The 24,038-nt window shown below is 34.3% G+C and overlaps 1 protein-coding gene across 1 annotated transcript in view; it reads right to left on the reverse strand.

Annotated features, from left to right (window-relative positions):
* Positions 1-24,038, reverse strand: part of CADM2 (cell adhesion molecule 2) — a 579,278-nt gene that overhangs the window by 130,147 nt on the left and 425,093 nt on the right. Inside the window, exon 7 of the mRNA XM_054482108.2 lies at positions 13,301-13,391. Within this exon, the coding sequence (XP_054338083.1) occupies positions 13,301-13,391 (91 nt within the window). The remainder of the gene's footprint in view (positions 1-13,300; positions 13,392-24,038) is intronic.

The raw sequence follows: 24,038 nt of genomic DNA on the forward strand, positions 1-24,038 counted from the left end.
AGTGACCCACAGTGAGAGTGCTGTATCCCAGGAGTTCTCTTGTCCCTGCGCTTCAATGCTGTTATATTTTCAATGTTGCTTCTACATGGTTGCATCACTATCTTCATCCTTGCAGTTTTGAGTGATGGTGCTTAAGTCCGCCATGCCTCACATTTCCATGACATCTCCTGGCCCCACGTTGTCATAGGTGCTGCTCTATTCTCCGTCTTTTTAAAGTCTTATCTTTTACTTTCCTTTCTCTTTTCCTTGAAGCACTTCTGGTACTCTGGATTTGCAAGACTTGGGCTTTAGAGCCCTCCTCAATCACTGAGAAAGTCTGCCTATTCAAATTGGAGGTTTTTGTAAATGTTGATATTTTCTATACTTTTTTTCTTTTCTTTTTTTTTTTTTTTTTTGAGATGGAGTCTCGCTCTGTCTCCCAGGCTGGAGTGCAGTGGCGCAATCTCGGCTCACTGCAAGCTCCGCCTCCCGGGTTCACGCCATTCTCCTGCCTCAGCCTCCCGAGTGGCTGGGACTACAGGCGCCGCCACCACGCCCGGCTAATTTTTTTTTTTTTTTTAGTAGAGACTGGGTTTCACCGTGTTAGCCAGGATGGTCTCAGCCTTCTGACCTCGTGATCCGCCTGCCTTGGCCTGCCAAAGTGCTGGGATTACAGGCGTGAGTCACCGTGCCCGGCCTGTTTTAAACACTGGCACTGTTTGCTGTTTATTTTATTTTATTTAGCTTTGAAATTTAGAAGCTTCTATATGTTTGAGTTTTGTATGCCTGGATTGAGGTTACATACATACTGTAAAATCATGTGTAAAAAAGGTGTGTAATGCAAGAAAATTTCTTTTAGGATGTATTTTCTTGAGTAAGTGGCTAAGGAATAACAATTTTTCAAGTTTCATTATTAATTAAAATAATAGCACATCTCTAAAGTGATTCTGAATTAAATCTATTTTTCACATTTTATTTCCTTTGTACATTTATGCAAAAATGATAGTCAAGTTATTTAAAAGCTGGTATAATAGGTGGACAATAATCCATTTCTCAGTAAGTTGTACTGGTGACTACTAGAGGGATATTAGTTCCAAATTTATGATACATGTTATGAAAAAAATGCAAAAAGACAAAGCGAATCTTATTGAATAGCTTTAGAGCAACAGACTTTTAAAAATACATAAATAATTCTAGTATTTCAATTTTTAAAATGTTGAGTGATTATTTTTCTGCGAACTTTCTACAATTACTATGTTGTTGAATTTGCTATATAAACACATATGCAATGTTTCCAAACTTTAAAGAGTAAAATGCTTAAATGTAATCTCAAAAATTAATGTATTTTTAAAAATACAAATTTTAAATCTATAAGCAAAAGAGTGCATGTCTGAAAAATCTACTAAACGTATATGACAGTACCATTCCAAAATGGTGTCTTAAATGTATCGAGAGACATGTTTGGTGTAGGGTTTTCCAGTGAACATTTACATAATCCCTCAAAATAATTGGCTTTTTGTTGCAAGAAAACTGCTTACCTGGAAATGTTCAAGGAGTACATACATTTCCTCTATGGATCTATAATCGTGGTTCTGCAAGCTCTTATGGGACTTTCACAAGACATTGGAACATTTCATTGAAAATGATTGAGTGCCCAACACACCGCAGATACCCATGCCCAGCCTAAATAACAGCAGTAGAGATTACTGAGAGTCAGCTTCTTGTTTCAAAAACAAAATCAAATATATTCGGTCTCATTTCCAAGATAACCACTAGTGTGTTTCCAGCGAGTCAATGTGTGGTTAAATTTTGAAACCATAAAATACAAGCGAAAGACCATATGGACCTCAGAAAGGAAACTCATTATGGAAAGGACTGCACATAATTTTTTTTCAATTTTGAAAATTCAGAACGAATTTTCCAATATTATATCTTAGAAGACATTTTGGAAGAAACTGACTATATCACTTTTAATTTTAATTAGTTAATTGAGACAATTTTGCATTTCTCTGTATATCAGAACACAAAGTAAAACGTACACACAGACACACACACATACACACACACACATGCACATCCCAATCTAAATGCTCTGTATCCTTTATCATCCAAGTACTGCTGGTATAAGAATATCTGTATGATAAGGAGATGATCATTATGTTTATCCCACTAATTATTTTAGTAACATTTTATACATAGCATTTAGTAAGAAAGATATACTCTTGAGGAGTGTTTTATTTTAAAATCCTGCTTATTTTATTTATGCTGCAGGCTTTCCATTGTATTGCATTGCATTGATATTGTTTTGGCAGTAATTTTGTATTGTAGTTGTAACCTGCAGTCTTCTAAAAGTTATATAAAATTAAGAATGCAATATAATCTATTCTTTTGCAAAATACATATATTATAAAAATTGAATATTGGTCTCATTATAAAATCAAGGCAGAAACTATTTAGGTATATTTAGGTTTGTTTAGAAACTCTTTAATATTTAGATATGCTAACAAAGGTTTGAGCCTACATAACTGTTTTTTATATATATATATATACATTTGTTTTTATTATACTTTAAGTTCTAGGGTACATGTGCACAACGTGCAGGTTTGTTACATATGTATACATGTGCCATGTTGGTGTGCTGCACCCAGTAACTCGTCGTTTACATTAGGTATATCTCCTAATGCTATCCCTCCCCACTACCCCCACCCCACAACAGGCCCCGGTGTGTGATGTTCCCTTTCCTGTGTCCAAGTGTTCTCATTGTTCATTCCCACCTATGAGTGAGAACATGCAGTGTTTGTTTTTTTGTCCTTGTGATAGTTTGCCGAGAATGATGGTTTCCAGCTTCATCCATGCCCCTACAAAGGACATGAACTCATCAGTTTTTATGGCTGCATAGTATTCCATGGTGTATATGTGCCACTTTTTCTTAATCCAGTCTATCATTGGTGGACATTCGGGTTGCTTCCAAGTCTTTGCTATTGTGAGTAGTGCTGCAATAAACATACGTGTGCATGTGTCTTTATAGCAGCATGATTTATAGCCCTTTGGGTATATACCCAGTAATGGGATGGCTGGATCAAATGGTATTTCTAGTTCTAGATCCCTGAGGAGTTGCCACACTGTCTTCCACAATGGTTGAACTAGTTTACAGTCCCAACAACAGTGTAAAAGCCTTCCTATTTCTCCACATCCTCCCCAGCACCTTTTGTTTCCTGACTTTTTAATGATCACCATTCTAACTGGTGTGAGATGGTATCTCATTGTGGTTTTGATTTGCATTTCTCTGATGGCCAGTGATGATGAGCATTTTTTCATGTGTCTGTTGGTTGCATAAATGTCTTCTTTTGAGAAGTGTCTGTTCATATCCTTTGCCCACTTGCTGATGGGGTTGTTTGTTTTTTTCTTGTAAATTTGTTTGAGTTCATTGTAGATTCTGGATATTAGCCCTTTGTCAGATGAGTAGATTGCAAAAATTTTCTCCCATTCTGTAGGTTGTCTGTTCACTCTGATGGTAGTTTCTTTTGCTGTGCAGAAGCTCTTTAGTTTAATTGGATCCTGTTTGTCAATTTTGGCTTTTGTTGCCATTGCTTTTGGTGTTTTAGACATGAAGTCCTTGCCCATGCCTATGTCCTGAATGGTATTGCCTAGGTTTTCTTCTAGGGTTTTTATGGTTTTAGGTCTAACATTTAAGTCTTTAATCCATCTTGAATTAATTTTTGTATAAGGTGTAAGGAAGGGATCCAGTTTCAGCTTTCCACATATGGCTAGCCAGTTTTCCCAGCACCATTTGTTAAACAGGGGATCCTTTCCCCATTGCTTGTTTTTGTCAGGTTTGTCAAAGATCAGATAGTTGAAGATATGTGGTATTATTTCTGAGGGCTCTGTTCTGTTCCATTGGTCTGTATCTCTGTTTTGGTACCAGTACCATGCTGTTTTGGTTACTGTAGCCTTGCAGTATAGTTTGAAGTCAGGTAGCATGATGCCTCCAGCTTTGTTCTTCTGGCTTAGTATTGACTTGGCAATGCGGGCTCTTTTTTGGTTCCATATGAACTTTAAAGTATTTTTTTCGAATTCTGTGAAGAAAGTCATTGACAGCTTGATGGGGATGGCATTGAATCTATAAATTACCTTGGGTAGTATGGCCATTTTCACGATATTGATTCTTACTGTCCATTAGCATGGAGTGTTCTTTCATTTGTTTGTGTCCTCTTTTATTTTGTTGAGCAGTGGTTTGTAGTGGTCCTTGAAGATGTCCTTCATATCCCTTGTAAGTTGGATTCCTAGGTATTTTATTCCCTTTGAAGCAACTGTGAATGGGAGTTCACTCATGATTTGGCTCTCTGTTTGTCTGTTATTGGTGCATAAGAATGCTTGTGATTTTTGCACATTGATTTTGTATCCAGAGACTTTGCTTAAGTATCTTATCAGCTTAAGGAGATTTTGGGCTGAAACGATGGGGTTTTCTAGATATACAATCATGTCATCTGCAAACAGGGACAATTTGATTTCCTCTTTTCCTAATTCAATGCCCTTTATTTCTTTCTCCTGCCTTATTGCCCTGGCCAGAACTTCCAACACTATGTTGAATAGGAGTGGTGAGAGAGGGCATCCCTGTCTTGTGCCAGTTTTTAAAGGGAATGGTTCCAGTTTTTGCCCATGCAGTATGACATTGGCTGTGGATTTGTCATAAATAGCTCTTATTATTCTTAGATACGTCCCATCAATGTCTAATTTATTGAGAGTTTTCAGCATGAAGGGCTGTCGAATTTTGTCGAAGGCCTTTTCTGCATCTATTGAGATAATCATGTGGTTTTTGTCTTTGGTTCTGTTTATATGCTGGGTTACATTTATTGATTTGCATAATTTGAACCTGCCTTGCATCCCAGGGATGAAGCCCACTTGATCATGCCGGATAAGCTTTTTGATGTGTTGCAGGATTCGGTTTGCCAGTATTTTATTAAGGATTTTTGCAACAATGTTCATCAGGGATATTGGTTTAAAATTCTCTTTTTTTGTTGTGTCTCTGCTAGGCTTTGGTATCAGGATGATGCTGGCCTCATGAAATGAGTTAGGGAGGGTTCCCTCTTTTTCTATTGATTGGAATAGTTTCAGAAGGAATGGTACCAGCTCCTCCTTGGACCTCTGGTAGAATTCAGCTGTGAATCTGTCTGGTCCTGGACTTTTTTTGGTTAGTAAGCTATTAATTATTGCCTCAATTTCAGAGCCTGTTATTGGTCTATTCAGGGATTCAACCTCTTCCTGGTTTAGTCTTGGGAGGGTGTATGTGTCGAGGAATTTATCCATTTCTTCTAGATTTTCTAGTTTATTTGCGTAGAGGTGCTTGTAGTATTCTCTGATGGTAGTTCGTATTTCTGTGGGATCGGTGGTGATATCCCCTTTATCATTTTTTATTGCGTCTATCTGATTCTTCTCTCTTTTCTTCTTTAATCAGTCTCGCTAGTGGTCTATCAATTTTGTTGATCTTTTCAAAAAACCAGCTCCTGGATTCATTTATTTTTTGAAGGATTTTTTGTGTCTCTATTTCCTTCAGTTCTGCTCTGATCTTAGTTATTTCTTGCATTCTGCTTGCTTTTGAGTGTGTTTGCTCTTACTTTTCTAGTTATTTTAATTGTGATGTTAGGGTGTCCCTTTTAGATCTTTCCTGCTTTCTCTTATGGGCATTTAGCGCTATAAATTTCCCTCTACACACTGCTTTAAATGTGTCCTAGAGATTCTGGTATGTTGTGTCTTTGTTCTTGCTGGTTTCAAAGAACATCTTTATTTCTGCCTTCATTTTGTAATGTACCCATTAGTCATTCAGGAGCAGGTTGTTCAGTATCCATGTAGTTGAGCGGTTTCGAATGAGTTTCTTAATTCTGAGTTCTAGTTTGATTGCACTGTGGTCTGAGAGACAGTTTGTTATAATTTCTGTTCTTTTACTTTTGCTGAGGAGTGTTTTACTTCCAACTATGTGGTCAATTTTGGAATAGGTGTGGTGTGGTGCTGAGAAGAATGTATATTCTGTTGATTTGGGGTGGAGAGTTCTGTAGATGCCTATTAAGTCCGCTTAGTGTAGAGCTGAATTCAATTCCTGGATATCCTTGTTAACTTTCTGTCTCGTTGATCTGTCGAATGTTGACAGTGGGGTGTTAAAGTCTCCCATTATTATTGTGTGGGAGTCCAAGTCTCTTTGTAGGTCTCTAAGGACTTGCTTTATGAATCTGGGTGCTCCTGTATTGGGTGCATATATATTTAGGAAAGTTAGCTCTTCTTGTTGAATTGATCCCTTTACCATTATGTAGTGGCCTTCTTTGTCTCTTTTGATCTTTGTTGGTTTAAAGTCTGTTTTATCAGAGACTAGGATTGCAACCCCTGCTGTTTTTTTGTTTTCCATTTGCTTGGTAGATCTTCCCCCATCCCTTTATTTTGAGCCTATGTGTGTCTCTGCACATGAGATGGGTTTCCTGAATACAGCACACTGATAGGTCTTGACTCTTTATCCAATTTGCCAGTCTGTGTCTTTTAATTGGAGCATTTAACCCATTTACATTTAAGGTTAATATTGTTATGTGTGAATTTGATCCTGTTATTATGATGTTAGCTGTTTATTTTGCTCGTTCGTTGATGCAGTTTCTGCCTAGCATCAATGGTCTTTACAATTTGGCATGTTTTTGCAGTGGCTGGTACCGGTTGTTCTTTTCCATGTTTAGCGCTTCCTTCAGGAGCTCTTGTAGGGCAGGCCTGGTGGTATTTTTTTTAACAAATATTTGATTGAAATATGGGCTGTCCCAGCAGTTTATAAGAACTCTTCAATGCTTGCCAACTTTATTGAATTATTGTGAAAAAATCAATGCTAAAAAACACGGGGCAAACAAAAAAATACAACCATCATTGTTGTTAATATAAAAGGGCAGCTTCTTTCTAATCCCAGTTCTACCATTTATCAGCTGTGTTACTGGGAAAGATCATATAACTTGAACAAGACTTATTTTTCTTCATCTAAAAAACTGAAATGATTACCACAGTCTTTATAAACCCTTTACAACGTAATAGTTGTGTGATTTAAATTAAACAATTATGCATGAGAGAAAATTATGAAAAACTATGCCAAAACAAGGTCTTATGCATCACTGACCCTGGATTCCTCACCACTCCTGAGCCAAGCCATCTACTTAGTTTGGGTTGTTTAAAGCCTTCCAGATCTGCATTTGTTCTCTGTCAAAACTTGCTAACTACTTAGTCCCTTTCATCCCAATAAAACAGCTTCAGAGTGTAGCCTTTCCCACACACATCAAACTAAAACTCAATCTTAATTCCTTCGATTCCTTGCAAATTGATCTAAACTTGTGCTACCTTAAAATTAAGGTAAATTAGTGAAGGGGCTTTTCCTGTGGCTCAGGATTTTCCAGTGTCTCGTTTTAACTATTTTGGATTTTACTCCAACTGAGGTTCATGACACTGCCTCTCTTCTCTCTAATTTATAACTATTATTATTTAACTTCAAATAAAATATCGAAGTTGCTATACCAGTTTTGCCATGACTTCAGTCTGGGTTCCTTTGCTGTTTAAATATGTTTTTGAAAATACAGACCCACTGTCCTGAAATGTGTTTATTTTGCTTGAAATCTTGGATTCCAGTGCCTGAGAATATATGTGAGATGATAACTCAGTTGTCAGAATTGCCATAATAGCCTAATATTAGCATGTGTATTAAATATAATTAAGACTTCTGAGTTGGAAACTTGCTGAGATACACTGTGTGTATCTCCTTGATCAAATAATTATTTATCATCCTCATTGTTATGATGTATTATACAATTACTTGGAGGCCGACATTTCATATACACTGTCATTATTAAAACAATCTGTTTGATAAATTTCGTGTTCTTCATTTTAGAGATAAAACTACTTGATGTGTAAGAGTGAACCCTAATGTAAACATTGGACTTTGGTGTCGTAATGATGGGTCAGTATAGGTACATTGATGATAACAAATGTAACATTTTGGTATAGCATGTCAATACTGAGGAAGGCTGTGAGTGGGTGAGGGCAGGGGGTATAGGAGAAATCTTGTACTTTCTGCTCAATTTTGCTGTAAATCTAAAACTGTTCTAAAAATAAAGTTCATCAATTTCAAAAAAGGGAAAAAAAAATACTCAGTGTGGTTAAGTGATTTGCTCAGGACTACTGAGGCCACCGATATCTGCAGATTTATAATTTAAACCCAGGTCTGCATTCTCTTTCTACAATACCTCCAAACATTTTGTGCCTCAAAGTATGACACCTTAGGCATCCTATTTGAAAATAGCATACAGATATCGATGATTAATTAGAGGTTTTCTATACAGCAGGAGAGCGGTAAATATTCTGTAATAACAACTGCTATATATTAGGTCAAATAATGTAACATTGCTATTATAGATTAATATTATTTTAAAGTACATATTTTATCTTATTTTGGTAAACAATATTTCACTCTAGATGATAACTTGCTTTCTTTGATTCGTGGTTTATTTTGTCGTTTCTTCCGATGGTAATTGCATTGTATAATGATTAGCAAATAACCTGTGATTTGTAAAAAGGTACATGTTAGGCTAAGAAAATTGACTTTATATAAAACTGTTTTGCTTTAATTTTTTTTGGATGGAGTTTTGCTCTTGTTGCCCAGTCTGGAGTTCAGTGGTGTGATCTCGGCTCACTGCAACTTCCACCTCCCGGGTTCAAGCAATTCTCCTTGCTCAGCCTCCCCAGTAGCTGAGATTACAGACACCCGCCACCCTGCCTGGCTATTTTTTTTTTGTTGTTGTTGTTATTTTTAGTAGAGACGGGGTTTCACCATATTGCCCAGGCTGGTCTCGAGCTCCTGACCTCAGATGATCCTCCTGCCTCCACCTCCCCAAGTGCTGGGATTACAGGTGTGAGCACCCAGCCTTTTGTCTGTTTTTTGTTGTTGTTGTTGTTGTTGTTGTTGTTAAAAATTCTCTATTATCCTAACAGAAAAATACATTAATATATACATATCAGAGTTCTTTAATTCCTGATCATTTCAAAAATAGATGTGTAATTATTTTTCTAAAACACCTCACTAGTTGCTATGTAGTATGTGATCTGTCTTCCTAAAGATTAAATTCTTTCTTCTTTTATAGAATTGGAATGTTACGTGCTGTGCAATTATGCATACTAGATTTATGGCAAGAACAAAAGAAAAAATTGTGGTTACCAGAAAGTAAAATAGTAAGTACAACATAAACATTGTGCTGGATACATAGAAAATTTATCAATACCTATAATTATTTTCTTTTACAGAATAGATGCCAAATACATATTTATCTCACTGAAAATGTCGCATCGCTTTTTTGGAGGTGAATTTAAACAGCATTACACATTCGATTAAAATGAATATGACTCACTATTTACAGCATGTTGGGGGCAACCTCACAACATTTAAGGTCATGACTTTAATGTAATATAAAGGTTTCGTGTGTGTGTGTGTGTGTGTGTGTGTGTGTGTGTGTGTGTGTTCGTTTACTTTTAAAATGGAGAATGCTGCTGCCTGAAAGCTGTCTGGGAATTCAGCCAAAGAAAGAAGAGGGTTGCAAAAACTCTGGGGACTTGAAAGAAAAGTGGCTGGCATTAGCTCGGTTTTCACTTTAAACTAAAATTAAAACAATGGACAGACATGTACAGTAATCTCTCTTTTAAGGAAAGAATAGAATGCTTCTATAGTAGTGTCAAGTGGAACAATTTGGTCCTGGCCCAAGTTATGCAGCTGTTTCACAGGAAAATGGCAAAAGACTCCAGTCCAAAGCAGGCAAATAAGGCATGATTGTTCATAAAGAGTCACTGGGGCCCTCACATTTAGAACAAGGAAAACAACATTAGCATAAAGAAGGGCAGGTTCAGAACACCAGCCTCAGTGCAACTTGAGCCATGCCATGATGTTGTGATTTACACAAAAGATAGTGGTGTGATTTTGCCTACTACCAATATACCTAATTACTCTGAATAACGCATTCTTTAAAACGTACTAGTTAAATACTTTTTAAGAAACAATGAAGTTTTGACCACAGATTAAATGTATTATTGAAGACAGCTACAAGATAGAAAGAAATCATATAGTCACTATTCATTCCTGATTTTCACATGTTAATGAGAAGTGGATCAGATAAATGATAAAGATGAGAAAAACTAAGTGCTCACTTATACTAAGCTATACTTAGTATACTAAGTGTACTAAGTAAGCTTATACACTAAGCTATACTTAGTGTACTAAGTATACTAAGTAAGCTTATACACTAAGCTATACTTAGTGTACTAAGTATACTAAGTAAGCTTATATACTAAGTATACAAATATAGCTTATATACTAAGCTATACTTAGTATACTAAGTATGCTAAGTAAGCTTATATACTAAGTATACTAAGTAAGCTTATATACTAAGCTTACTTAATACTAAGCTATAGTATTGCTTCTCAGTGGTTCTTAAATAACAAAATGAAGATACAGGTACAATAGTTGCAAAATAATGGAGTAGAACATTGACAACGATTACCTGAGTAAATCAGAGAATTCTAACCTGCTGATTGAGTATATCACATATTTCATTTTCACTCCCGCTCTTTTACGACTATCTTAAAATATGCAAGACTCCCCATTATATGTGTTGCTATTATTATGTCTTATTTTAAAATGTGTTTGACAAAATTTTTTCTCATCCCTCTTCCACTTTTTGATTCATTTTTTGAAGTTGATAGTCTTTCCTTTAGTGACTGTCTTCACTTCCTTACTACCTACTAACTCCCTGATTAAACCATTTCAGTTTGCATCCTGTTCTTTTTGCTCTGGTAAGACTTTTCTTTATGATCAGTAAGATTTCCTTCTGGGAAAATCCAATTATTTCAGTCTTCTCTTGTTTTTTGTCCTTTCTGCCTCATCTGGCACTGCTGGAAATAGTATATAAACTACAGAAAGGCTAAAACTTAGACTGTTCTTAAAGAGATTAATGTCTTCATCTAATGGAGAAGACAGTTACTGTAAAAATATAGAGAAGTTTATTTAAGATGATTAGAAGAACGAAGAAGAAGCAATAGTCCAAATGAAAAAAGGCATCAAAGAAGTTGATTCTAACTTTAATGATAATGTCCTGACAGTCTGCAAGGAAATATGATAAAGGGAAAGTTGTGAATGAGAATATAATACAAGAAATCAGTTAATACATATTTACTTGTGGACCATAGTATACAGAATATAACATTGGGATCTATGAAGATAAAGGCAACATATAATGACTACTTTACTTTGAAGACGTTGTGGAGCTCATGAGTTATTTGCCAGAAGATACTACATTAAATTACAGATTTTTATATGGTTATGAACTCATGTCAGAAATGACTAGTTTGGTAGAAATTTGACAAGTTTCCAGAAATAATATAAATATAGAAGAAAGCCTAATAAAGGAGGATGGCAACAGTGAAACATATCATGAGACTAGCCAGTTCACTGCCCTAAAGCATCTAGGGGTTCAACTTCAGTGGTGAAAATTATTGTCAGTCCCATTCTAGTTTTTCAAAAGTAACTTTAGCTAGAATAAGTGGAAATTTACATTTAGCAATTGAAGTAGCAGCACATAATAGAAAGAGTTAAGGCTTTGGGCAAGACTGAACTGAATTCAAATTCTCACTCACTCATTTTAAATCTGTATAAATAGGAAAATTTAGTGAAAAGTTTTGAGCCTTAGTTTCTCTTCTGTAAAACAGGGAGCCTTTCTTATTTCCTTTATCTATTTGCAAAATGATAGTAATCAGGATCCTTCTGAGAAAGGTAATATTTTCCATTTCATAAATCTCTTGAAATTTGTATTCTTAAATAAAATAAATAAGAAATTATTGTGCTTTTCATTCATCTGTAGTGCAGAGGTTTATTACATATCCAAGATTATTTCTAGGTAACTGAAAAGAGATTAAAAGAAGGCACATTTCAACCGTATCTTAGATGAGTGATATGAACTACTTAAATATTTAATTATATAAAACATAAAGTCTAATAATTTTCATAAGTAAAATAATGTTTCTACTGTTGGAAGTAGATATGGAATCAAAGAATCATTGTAAGACAATTGGATGCTACTTGAGCAGGCATTCATTTATTTTCAAGCATTCTACAAAGCATATTCCCTAACTTCACCTTGTTTAATTGCATAAATTGTGCACATAATCCAAATGTATACAAATGTACTTTTGGATAAATCTGAAGGAAAGAGGACCAAAAACAATCTCTGTAAAATAATTACTAGAAGAGAGAACAGTTTAAAAATATCAAAACTGTGGTAAATAAGGCATGGATTTATTAATATGGTAAAAAATATAATGACATACAATTGATGAAGTTAAAGTGCCAGGCATCTATCTTACAATTCTTTTAGAAAAATTCCCCATGGGATAGCATGAAACTTAAATAATATAAATGTTATTGGAGACAAATTTTTAGTAATTTAACCTGATTTGCCAGAAGCAATCTCATATAGTTATATACAAAGAACAATTTAATTCCTTCTATTAAAATTTAAACAGAATTAAAATAAATTGGAATCTTTTAAAAAATCAAGTAAATTACATAAAGCTAGGCCTAGAGTGTTCCTGTATTAGAATGATCATATTGCTTTCAAATAGAATTTAAATAATCCGTATTTAAATATCCATATGTAAGTTTTGCTTAATAATTGGTATTCTTTGACTAGCTATTTATAAACACAAATTTCAAAAGGTGAAGTTTTAGAGTTGAAGGGACATTATCACATTGACGTGCATATATTCTAATATTGAAATTACTTTACAGTTAAACACATTGAGTTTGTGACCCGTTACTTGTTTCATTGGGTGTTTCATAAGAAATATAGATTTGATTTTCCTTTTATGAAAATGAGTCTTCTTGTAACTTTAAAACTTGGGCATATTTTGGGAATGCTTCAATATTTTCTAAGTTTTTCATGGGAGAACTGAATTCAACAGTGTGCTGCTTTTATAGTCTGATGACATGAACAGTGACTGATATACTCCATTGAGTTAAAATAGCTTACTGGAAAAAATACAAAAAGAAATAACAGCTGGAAATCTTCCCAGAAACTTCACTAGATGACAAAGTAAAAACCAATCTTCCATAGATATTAATGAAGACATGGTTCATGAGGTTTTCTGTTCTAGAGATCACTTTGCCCACCAAGAAAAGACACAAACTGTGGATTTCTACAGTTAAAGCCTGTAATCAAAGCAAGATAAAAGAAAAAAAGTTAAAAGCTTTATTGCTCATTAACTCACTTACAGTGGTTTTCCTTTGGATTCACAAGTCAAAATTAAAGGCTGTCCTTCTTGTGGAAAAGGAGTCGATGGTATAATCTTAACTGATGGTGTATCTAGAAATAAAAGAATATTAAGAAAGGTAATTAAACACAAAACTAGATATTTAATAACTGTGCATCATGCTGAGTGTTCAGCATTTCTTATATATTATTTATAATTATGTATATTTATTAAGGATTTCTTAGATTTGGTAAAATAAGGTGTGTGATTTAAAAAGCTAACAACCTGTCCATGCAAAGCTAGCAAAAATAACTAAATATCTCCTGAGCACCACTGTTGTATTATTTCTGAAATCTGAATTTAAAAGAGAAATCGCAAAAAGTGGTTCAGATGAATATCAAGCATTTCATACAATTGTTTCTTAAACTATTTATAGATGGCTATGAATACTATTATTATGGGCTGAATGCATTTATGTGCATCTGAATAACAACACTTTCGTTGTTACAGGAATACCAGGGACTCACAATAAGGAACCCACAATGAACTCAAGCTCAATTACTGTCTCACAAGTATTATGCAGAAACTTTTCAAAATGCAATGATGCGGCCCTGGGCACATGCTGCTTGCTCTGAAGTACAGAAGTACAGTTAGTGAGTCACTTCCAATAGCATTTATGATTTTATTCAAAGTTAACATTTGTTATATATGCTACTGCATGTTTGTTAGAAAATTATTTATTTCCATTTAATAAGAAATCATCCCTAGTGAGACTTAAAGAATAATTTAAGACATTTATGTGTATAACTTGAATGACATACAATATTCCTTAATCAACACAAAGATAACATATTTCATAGAAAAAATGGAAAATAAGCTCAAAAAAGAGACGACATTAACACATTCTTTCTTTATGAGGCTTTGCTAGTCCTGGCATTGTCTGGCCCACAGTCAATGTGAAATGGTCTTCTCTTATCTTCACATTCTCTACAATAAACAAAATAGGCTCTGAACTCTCCAGAAGATCACAATTATTCTCACTCTTCCCTTCTTAGCTGTAACAGAAGAACTGATCTGCACTGTTATTATATATATTCTTTGATTTTAGAGCCAGTTCAATCAGTTACTACTGATTGTGTAATTTTCAGGTGAGTTACCTTATCTAAGGAAAATATTATTTAGATTTTTCATATATAGAATAATGAAGTATAATATAAAATGTAATAGTTTATATCATACTTTAAAATTATGTATGCTTTTCAAATGCATTCTCCTTTAATTCCTTAAACAAGAGAATGCATTGAAGATAATTAAAAATAACATTCTGGTTGCAAATAAACATTCGAAATACATCACAGTAAATATTTGTGGTATAAAATGACTTAGGAAGAAAAATTAATCTGAAAAAATATGATACACATTCATCATACTTTTTTAACTGATAGAAGAAAAAAATTGAATATCAGATTTAAACATACTTTATTAATTTTTTTCCATTATCAGCACATCAATGGAATCAGTTATTGACTAGGAAAATCATATAATTTCATCTCCAGAGCAGGATACTTTTAAAAGAAAAAGAAAATATTCATAATTATGAAGATGACAGTTGTGAACCAGACTGTTCTGGTCAAACTGAGGCCTATGGTCTTTTGACCTCTAACTAAACATACATATAGCAAAATTTATTTTCCCCATGACATATTATAAAGGAGAGTTTAGTTTTCATGGAAAAAGTTTGAGGTGAAAGATCAGAAATGTATAATTTTGGGAGACAGAATTATGTTAACAAGGGTGTCTATGATGTTTAATTTTGTGTGTCAATTTGACTGTGCCTTGGAGTGCCCAGCTATTTGACCAAACATTATTCTGAGTGTTAATGTGAGGATGTTTTTTGGAGGAGATTAACATTAAAGTTGGTAGACTGAGTAGAGCAGATGGCATTCCATGATATGAAAGGGCCTCATCCAATCTCTTGAAGGACTAAATAAAATAAAAAGGCTGCTCCTCCTCCAAGTAGAAAAGAAATCTTCCTGCCTGATGTCGTTTGAACTGCAACGTTGACTTTTTTCCTGCCTTTAGAATAGAATGGAAACCTTGGGTCTTTCTGGGTCTGGATCCTGAGACCTTTGGACTGGAACTATATCATCAATTCTCTTTGTTCTCAGGCCATTAGACTCACAGTGGAACTAAACCATTGGCCCTCTTGGTCTTCCAGCTCGCTGACTCACTTTGCATATCTTGGGATTTCACCTCCATAATTATATGGACAATTCCTTACAATAAATCTCCTTTTATGTGTATGTACAGCCTATTGGCTCCATGTCTCTGGAGAACCCTAACACAGTGTCCAATATCCTAACAAAGATACCCTGAGGCTGTCTTTTATTGCGTGGGGAATGTGCCAGATGGTAATCTCAGGAAGCTTTGAGAAGTGAGACAGGAAGGGAAGGAAGTAAATGAAGCCTGTGTTATTGAGCAGACTACACTATGAGCAAACCAAATTGAATTCAATTCCACTGTGGAACTGAGAGTGAGTGGAGGACATGACTATGAGTTACCTTACTTGATGGGCAAGAGACAGGGCTATTTATAGAATATTTATTTATTAGTTATCTTCTTTGGTTGAGGACTGCTCCCGGGGGTGGGGGTGGAGGAGGATGGTGAGGAGGTGTTATTTCCCAGGCACTTTTGCCCTTCTCAGTACACAAAAATAGTATGTGCCAAAGGGAAACGGAAGGTCACCACCAGGATCTGCTTCACTAAGGTAAATTACATAGTGGCAGGCAGCTGTGAGAAAAGAGGAACGCACAGTGTGGCTTTGCTCTGCCTGTTTAGTTTAAGCAGTACAGGAGAGGCGAGAATCTGTGTAACAAATGTTCCCTTGAAGCATGATTCAGCATTCCCTTTAGATCTGACACACGGAATTTCCATTATAAGCAAACGCCAAAGCAGATAGTATACTTAACACATATTTCCATACAACTCTCAGGAATAACCTAAATAAACTCTAAGTTACTAAAAATCAAGAGATGTAAGACAGTATTCATTTATTTGACTTCAAAATTATTCAAAGTGCTGGTTAGTTCCTGTTTCTAAGACCTACCTTTCCACATAAATAAGGAAACACACAGAAAAAAAAAAGAATTTATGTAAAGATAATTTTAAAATGGAGATTTAAAAAATTATCTTCCCTAGATTTCCTTGACAAATACCTATGCTTCATCTGTTCCTCAACTCCCTCTCTGCCACACACATACTCCTGGTTCAACTCTTAGGTCCCTGGCTACATTTTCTCAGATTCTGTTGGGTGGTATTTTTCTGTGTAGCCTTTAAATGTTTAAGATCAGGGTGAATGGGATTCAAATTCTGTTCTCTGATGAATTTCTCTAGGTCTTTTAAGCCTCACTCATATCTTTAGTATCCATTTACTTACCAATCACTCACGGATTTATATCCTAGTGCAGTTCTGCTTCACAAGCTTATTTATGTGCAACGCCTATGTGGCATGTTCACTTGGATATCTAAAAGGCCTGGCACATTTGATGTATTCAAAATGAACTCAGTCTGCAATCTTTCCCCAACGTTTCTCCTTCAGAGATCTCTATTTCTATAGATACCACTAGCATCCACGCAGTGACATACACCCGATACCTCGTTTCTTTGTTTTTTTCCATAATCAGTTACCCTTGAATTCCTGTTAATCTACCTTCTAAATAATTTTCAAATTAATTCTACTTTTTCATAGTTCCACAGCCACTATTTTAATCTAGTTTGCCAAAATAGTAAATGGTCTCCTTTGTGTCAAAATTTTAACCCTTTAAATCTTACTCTGATAACTAAACAAAATTGTCTTCTCAAAACATAAATCTGATCACATCAACTTACTACTTAAAACCTTTCATAATTAATCTTTTCTCTTAAAAAATTATTAAACCATTTAAGTCCTGCATAACCTGTATCGTTTATGTTCTTGTCTTCTAATATTCTATTTTATTATTTGAATTCCAGCCAATTTTACTTTTATCAAGTTCTTTAATAAATGTGTTTCATTTTGCCTTCATACAAATTATCAGAAATGCTCCATTTTGGAGAGATTCCTTGCTTATTTAATTCTTACATGTTTTAAAAATCTTAATTCAAATGCCATTTGCTAAGGGCAATCATTCATTACCTTCAAATCTGATCAGATACCATTGCTGCATGTTCCTTTTTTCACCCTTGTGTAATGTTCTTTTTAAAAGTAGTTGATATATCCTCCATGTCTTGCATAGTGTTTAAACAGTGTGTGCTTAATAAATAATTATTAAATAAGTGGAAGTAATATTCTTTTTATTTTCTTTTTTTCAGACACGCTCTCACTCTGTGCCCGAGGCTGGAGAGCAGTGGTGTGATCACAGCTCACCGCAGCCTCGGCCTCCTGGGCTCACATGATCGATCCTGCAGCCTCAGCCTGGTAAGTAGCTGGGACCACAGGTGTGCTCCACCATTCCTGGCTAATTTTCTTTCTCTCTCTCTCTCTTTCTTTTTCTCTCTTTATCTCTTTCTTACTTTCTTTCTTCTTTCTTTCTTCCATTTTTGAAGAGATGGAGTCTCACTGTGTTGCCCAGGCTTGTCTGGAACACCTGGCCTCACGTGATCCTCCCACCTTGGTCTCCAAAGGTGCTGGGATTACAGGTGTGAGCTACCATGCATGGCCAGCAATAAAATTTGTGATATATCTTATCATCATTTTGGTATACTATTCTAAAATATTTTTAAATGCTTAATTGAAATGTATTGGTGCCTGATGTTTAGAAGGTACATTAACAAGACTAACATTATAATTAATCTGAACTATTAATATTTAATGATTAAGTAATATAATTATTAATATATTAATTAACATATAATTAATCTTAAATATTTAAGTTGCAAACCTTAGATTTACTTTTAATCTTAGTTCATATTTAATTTAATGTGGAGTAATATTCAACCATAAAAAGAATGAGATCCAGTCATTTTTAACAACATGGGTGGAACTGGAGATCATTTTGTTTTGTGAAATAAGCGAGGCACAGAAACACAAACATCACATGTTCTCACTTATTTGTGGGATATAAAAATCAAATCAATTCAACTCATAATCATACAGAGTAGAAGAGTAGAAGGATGGTTACCAAAGGCTCAGAAGGGTACTGGGGGTTTGAGAGGGAGATAGGAATCGTTAGTGAGTACAAGAAGAAAATTAAAAAGAATGAACAAGACCTACTATTTGATAGCACAACGAAGTGACTATAGTCAATAGTAATTTAATTATATATTTTAAAATAAGTTACAGAAGGTAATTGGACTGTTTGTAACTCAAAGAATAAATGTTTGAGGGGATAGATAACCCATTCTCCATGATGTGCTTATTTCGTTTTCCATGCCTGTATCAAAACATCTCATGTACCTCATAAATATATACACGAATTATGTACCCACAGAAAGTTTTAAAAAAAGAAAACTTTTTTAAATGTATATTGCACACTCTCTGTTACAAATAATCTGCATTGGATATCACTGGGTAACAATTTTCTGTGTCGTTAAAAATGCCAATTTCTTTTTAATGCAAGTACCAAATGTGTAAACTATTTTTTACTCATCTGATTTTGGCAGAGGTAGTACTCAATTGTGAAGACATTTACTTAATTATTCAGCCAAAGCTAGTTTATATTTCCATGATATAAATTATTCCTCTTTAAACATGCCATTTTAGTAATACTCACTAAATGCCTTTTTATTAACCACAAGTACTACAGTAATGAGGTTATTATCTTAAACTTGACTCTCGAATAATTGTTTTTAATAGCAGGAAGTAATTTTGGCTTTGATAAAGATCTCTGTCATTATTATTTCTATTTATTTTCATCAGACACTTTATCGTATATAAGAGAATTGATTAAGCACTGTTATTCTAAAAACATTTTAGTAAGATATCAATGATATTCTAGAAATAATACTTGTAAATGCGTTTAGAACTACTATACTTTGTTAGCTAACCAAAGAACAGAAAAGTAGTCATCTCAAAAACTGAGTTAATTTTGAAAGTCTTCACTTTCCAAGATGTCTGCAAACTATTTATATTAATGTGTGAGACTCTGATGTAAACATATTTCTCTCTATTATTTATTTTGTTACATATCAAAATGAATGGATTATTTGTCAGGACTGGCACAATGCACAATAGATTACATGTAAATGTTTTTCTAAAATAATCTTAAATTTATGCACTTAATGTGTTACTCCACTTTTTACTGACCCAGATATGAATAATAATGAAGTCAATACTGCATCATCCAAACTTTTCCTTGCACGCTTTTGCCAAGTTATCTACTAAGATTTAGAAAAAAAGTTTGTATTTTTTTCTGTAACTATGTTTTATAAGTTAATTATAGATTTTCTTCTGGTTCATAGTTTTTCATTTTAAACATATTTCAAAGGATTGAAATTGGGAATATTTTCTAAACCAAATTTTACTTAAATAGTAATTCCAGACTTACCATAGAAATAATTCCTCTATTTTCCTCTGTAGGAGCAATGTGTGTTACATTTAATCCTGCTCTACTATTTCACAAAACAGAATGACTCTTTTGGTTCAGTACATTGGAGATGTGTATGATGTTCTGTTTTTAATTTACTGATATAATGTATTGTATTGTACCAATTAGTAATAGTTTAAAAGGGGGTTAGAAAAAAATGCTTTAATATGACTGCTATTTATTCTAGTTTTGTCCTATATGTTAAACTCAGATATTTTTTGCAAACTAGCAATTTTCACGCAGTTTTAAAATGCCTTTAAAAAAATCAGTCCTTTCAACATTGTATTTATTAAATATACATGAATGTACATAATGTATATTTATAATATATCCACAACATTTTGAGCACTCAAAATCTAATATATTAACTTACTCAATTGTATGTCCTTATATCTTATGCTTAGTAAATTGTAAGAGCTCTTTAAGTGTTGTGTAAATAAATGAATGTTTTCTTCAAAATGCAAAAAAACTGAAGTTTTGCACCAGTGTGTAAAGATAGGCATATATTCAATCATTAACAAATAGTTTTTCAGTATTTGTAAGTATCCAACTAAAATACGCAGATATTTTAAAAGCAAAATGCTCTAAGACTTTTGTAGAAACAAAAAATATTCTTTAGAATGTCTATAAAATGTTTAAATGTGGAAACCCCCATTGTTTTCCTAAATTTTTTTTTCATTTTTTTACCTTTGACATATTCTGGGGCTTATTTAGGAAGAAACACAATTACTTTCAAGAGCTAGATTTATGGACAAAAGGTTTTTCTTCTTTTGACTGGGCGTGGTGGCTCACACCTGTAATCCCAGCACTTTCAGAGGCCGAGGCGGACAGATCATGAGGTCAGGAGATCAAGAATATTCTGCCCAACATGGTGAAACCCCGTCTCTACTAAAAACACAAAAATTAGCTGGGCATGATGGCATGCGCCTGTAGTCCCAGCTACTCAAGAGGCTGAGGCAGGAGAATCACTTGAACCCGGGAGGCCGAGGTTGCAGTGAGCCGAGATCGCGCCATTGCACTCCTGCCTGGCAACAGAGCAAGACTCCATTTCAAAAAAAAAAAAAAAAAAAAAAATTCTTCTTTTATACAAAAATTTAAAGGCTTTATAAACTTGGGAAGTAAGGATAGCTCATGTTCCATTTGAATGACTGAGGATTTGAATCAATGTAAAGATATTGATCCAGCAGAATGGATTTTCTATATCCTTAGCAAGGATTTTAAAAGAGAAAAGACCTGTGATGAAGCTTCTATTAAACCACCTAATAACAATCTTAAAAGCACAAGCTTTGAAAGTATTTAGCGTCATTGGTTTAACAAAATTTATCTATCACCAGATTTTGTAGATAAATAAAAAGAAGCTTTGAGTCAAATGTTTTATCAGGAAAAAAAATAAAATAAAAAACACCATATTTATTTTGTAATTGAATAAGTATAATAGAAATTTAAGGTTATATAAAATCAACACTTAACCTGTTATGGATGACGGCCAAAATGCTAAGTAAGAGAAGCAACCAAAGACTACTGTACCCTCCTGTATTGCATAATGTAGTGAGTGAAGAAATACGGTGGTTTATAACACAAAGTAGCAGTCATTTGCATTGCTTATATTACAGTCTTTGGTTGAAAGAAAATTATAATATTGATAATTTTATTTGTTCACAAAATTAGTTCCTATGAGTACTGTCATTTATTCATTTGACAAACACATAGTTTCTAAGACACACAAAGAAGAGTGCTAGTACCCATTTCTATCCATTGTTTCACTAGAATGGTAACATTGTAACATTATAATATTTTACATTGTGACATTCACATTGCAGTCCCTCAAAATTAGGTATTAGTCTTAAACGGTGCTACTGAGTGTTTGGCATATTCTTAGGAATGCATGCTTATCAAAGCAGAGATCATCTTTATCTTGTACACTGACTTATCCTCATGTCCTAGAATAACTACTGGACCTCAATTAAGTAATTGTTGAATAAATAAATGAATAATGGTCTTTGGAAATATTTTCCAACTACTGATTAAATTTGTTAGAAAATCAAATTTACTTGTCACAACTATCTTCTAATAATAGTAAACATTAATCAAATACTTGGTAAATAATATGTATTGATGTAATTGCTCTGTTTGATGTAATTTGATGCATTGGCTCATCAAACTCTTACAAAGCATACCAAAAATTGTGTGCTCTCCTCATTGTACAGAATATGAAACATGCTCAGAGGAGTGAAGTTAACACTGAGAAATTTGTTTGACCCTTTTTCTCCAATCTTAACCACATTTCAATGAGTATATGTTTTCTAGTCTCTCTTAGACTACACTAGCAATTGATGTTTTTCATACTATGTTCTGTTAAATTCATCAAAATTAACTTTCTCTATCTGGTTAAATTAGCACCCAGCCCAAGACTCTGGCTCTATATGATCTGCATATTGTGTACACTCTCATATATCTCTCTCACATCGTTTTCCTCACTGACAGTTAAAAAATGTTCTTTTAAAATACACCCACTGTCTCATTTATAAAAACAGGTTCTTCTTATTCACAAACTCTTCTCATCCACAAATAATATAAAAAAACTCCCGATAGCAAATTTGTACTAAGGGAAATTTAGAAATTTTAAAGTGTCTTGCAAATGAAAGATTTGTGAATCTTTGCCTTATTGCAATATTATTACATAAGAGTTTCCAAACTCAATTTACGTAACACTCATATAAAGATCTCTTGGTACTTAACATTAATACTAAAGAAAACTATGCATTAACTCACTATTGTGAAGCCAGTTTTGTTTTACTTCAAAATAGTGGTTCTCATCTGAGGACAATTTCATCCCCTAAGTATATTTTGAAAATGTCTGAAGACATTTTTGCTTGTTAGAGGAACGGAGAATAGCGATTAACATCTAATGAGCACAGGCCAGGAGTGCTGCTAAACATCCCACAGCGCACAGGACAGCCCCACACCGGCCCCCAAAAAACAAACAGAATTCTCTTGCCCAAAATGTCAATAATACTTTTCTTCAAAATATTTTACATTTACTTTGTTCACTATCTATTTTCCATTTATTTATTTATTTTTGAGACAGAGTCTCGCTCTGTCGCCCAGGCTGGAGTGCAGTGGCGCGATCTGGGCTCACTGCAAGCTCCGCCTCCCGGGTTCCTGCCTTTCTCCTGCCTCAGCCTCCCGAGTAGCTGGGACTACAGGCGCCCGACACCACGCCTGGCTAATTTTTTGTATTTTTAGTAGAGACGGGGTTTCACCGTGTTAGCCAGGATGGTCTCGATCTCCTGACCTCGTGATCCGCCCGCCTCGGCCTTCCAAAGTGCTGGGATTACAGGCGTGAGCCACTGTGCCTGGCCTGTTTTCTTTGTATTTGTCTATCTATTTATCTATCTATTTCTGTCTTCTTTGTTACAAAAGATAGGGAGCTACTAGAGAACTGTGGCGCTGTGTGCGTTGATATGAATTGCTTATGTTCTCTCACATCATTGCTTACTCCTGAAAGGAAGTAAATGCTTAATACTCTGAGATAGGCCATTATGATACTCTCCTGAAATGAAAAGCTGTAAATCAAACTCAATCCACATCTCAAGTCCTACCACTCAATAGGAGCAGTGGGGTTAATATACCAAGGGTTAACAGGACTCTTTCAGTTCCAGCACTATCTGATACTCATTTTTTCTTGGGTACAATTGTGTTTTTCTAAGATGTTTAGTTTATTTTTCCCATTTGTAATACTGTAGTAAAATTCTCACTTTCCATTTAACTTACATTTCTTAATACTGAAAATTATCCGGTACTTTTTCTTCAATGGTGTGTTAAATTTCTTTCCATTTTAGTGAATGCTTTTGCGGCAATCATTATTTATTTGGAAAATATTTATAAATCACTGTGTATACAAGACACAGTACCACTATTATACAAGTGTTATACATCTGCAAAAACAGCAACCCATAGGAATATAGTATTAATAAATTAGATAAATTGTATATAGTTCAAAATAATTCAAACTCAATATTGTAGGCACCATAGTACTTGGATGATGTATTATGGGAGTTGCCAGAGGGATAGATTATACATATTTGTCAGAAGCAAAGAAGACTACTTAGAAAAGTGACATTTAAAATAATTCAGAGGAAACACAATATTCGATCTGGTAGAAATTTTCTAGAGGGAAAGAAAAGAAGGGATTTA

The sequence above is a fragment of the Pongo pygmaeus genome, chromosome 2 (assembly GCF_028885625.2).
Source record: "Pongo pygmaeus isolate AG05252 chromosome 2, NHGRI_mPonPyg2-v2.0_pri, whole genome shotgun sequence".
Taxonomy (NCBI): Eukaryota; Metazoa; Chordata; class Mammalia; order Primates; family Hominidae; genus Pongo; species Pongo pygmaeus.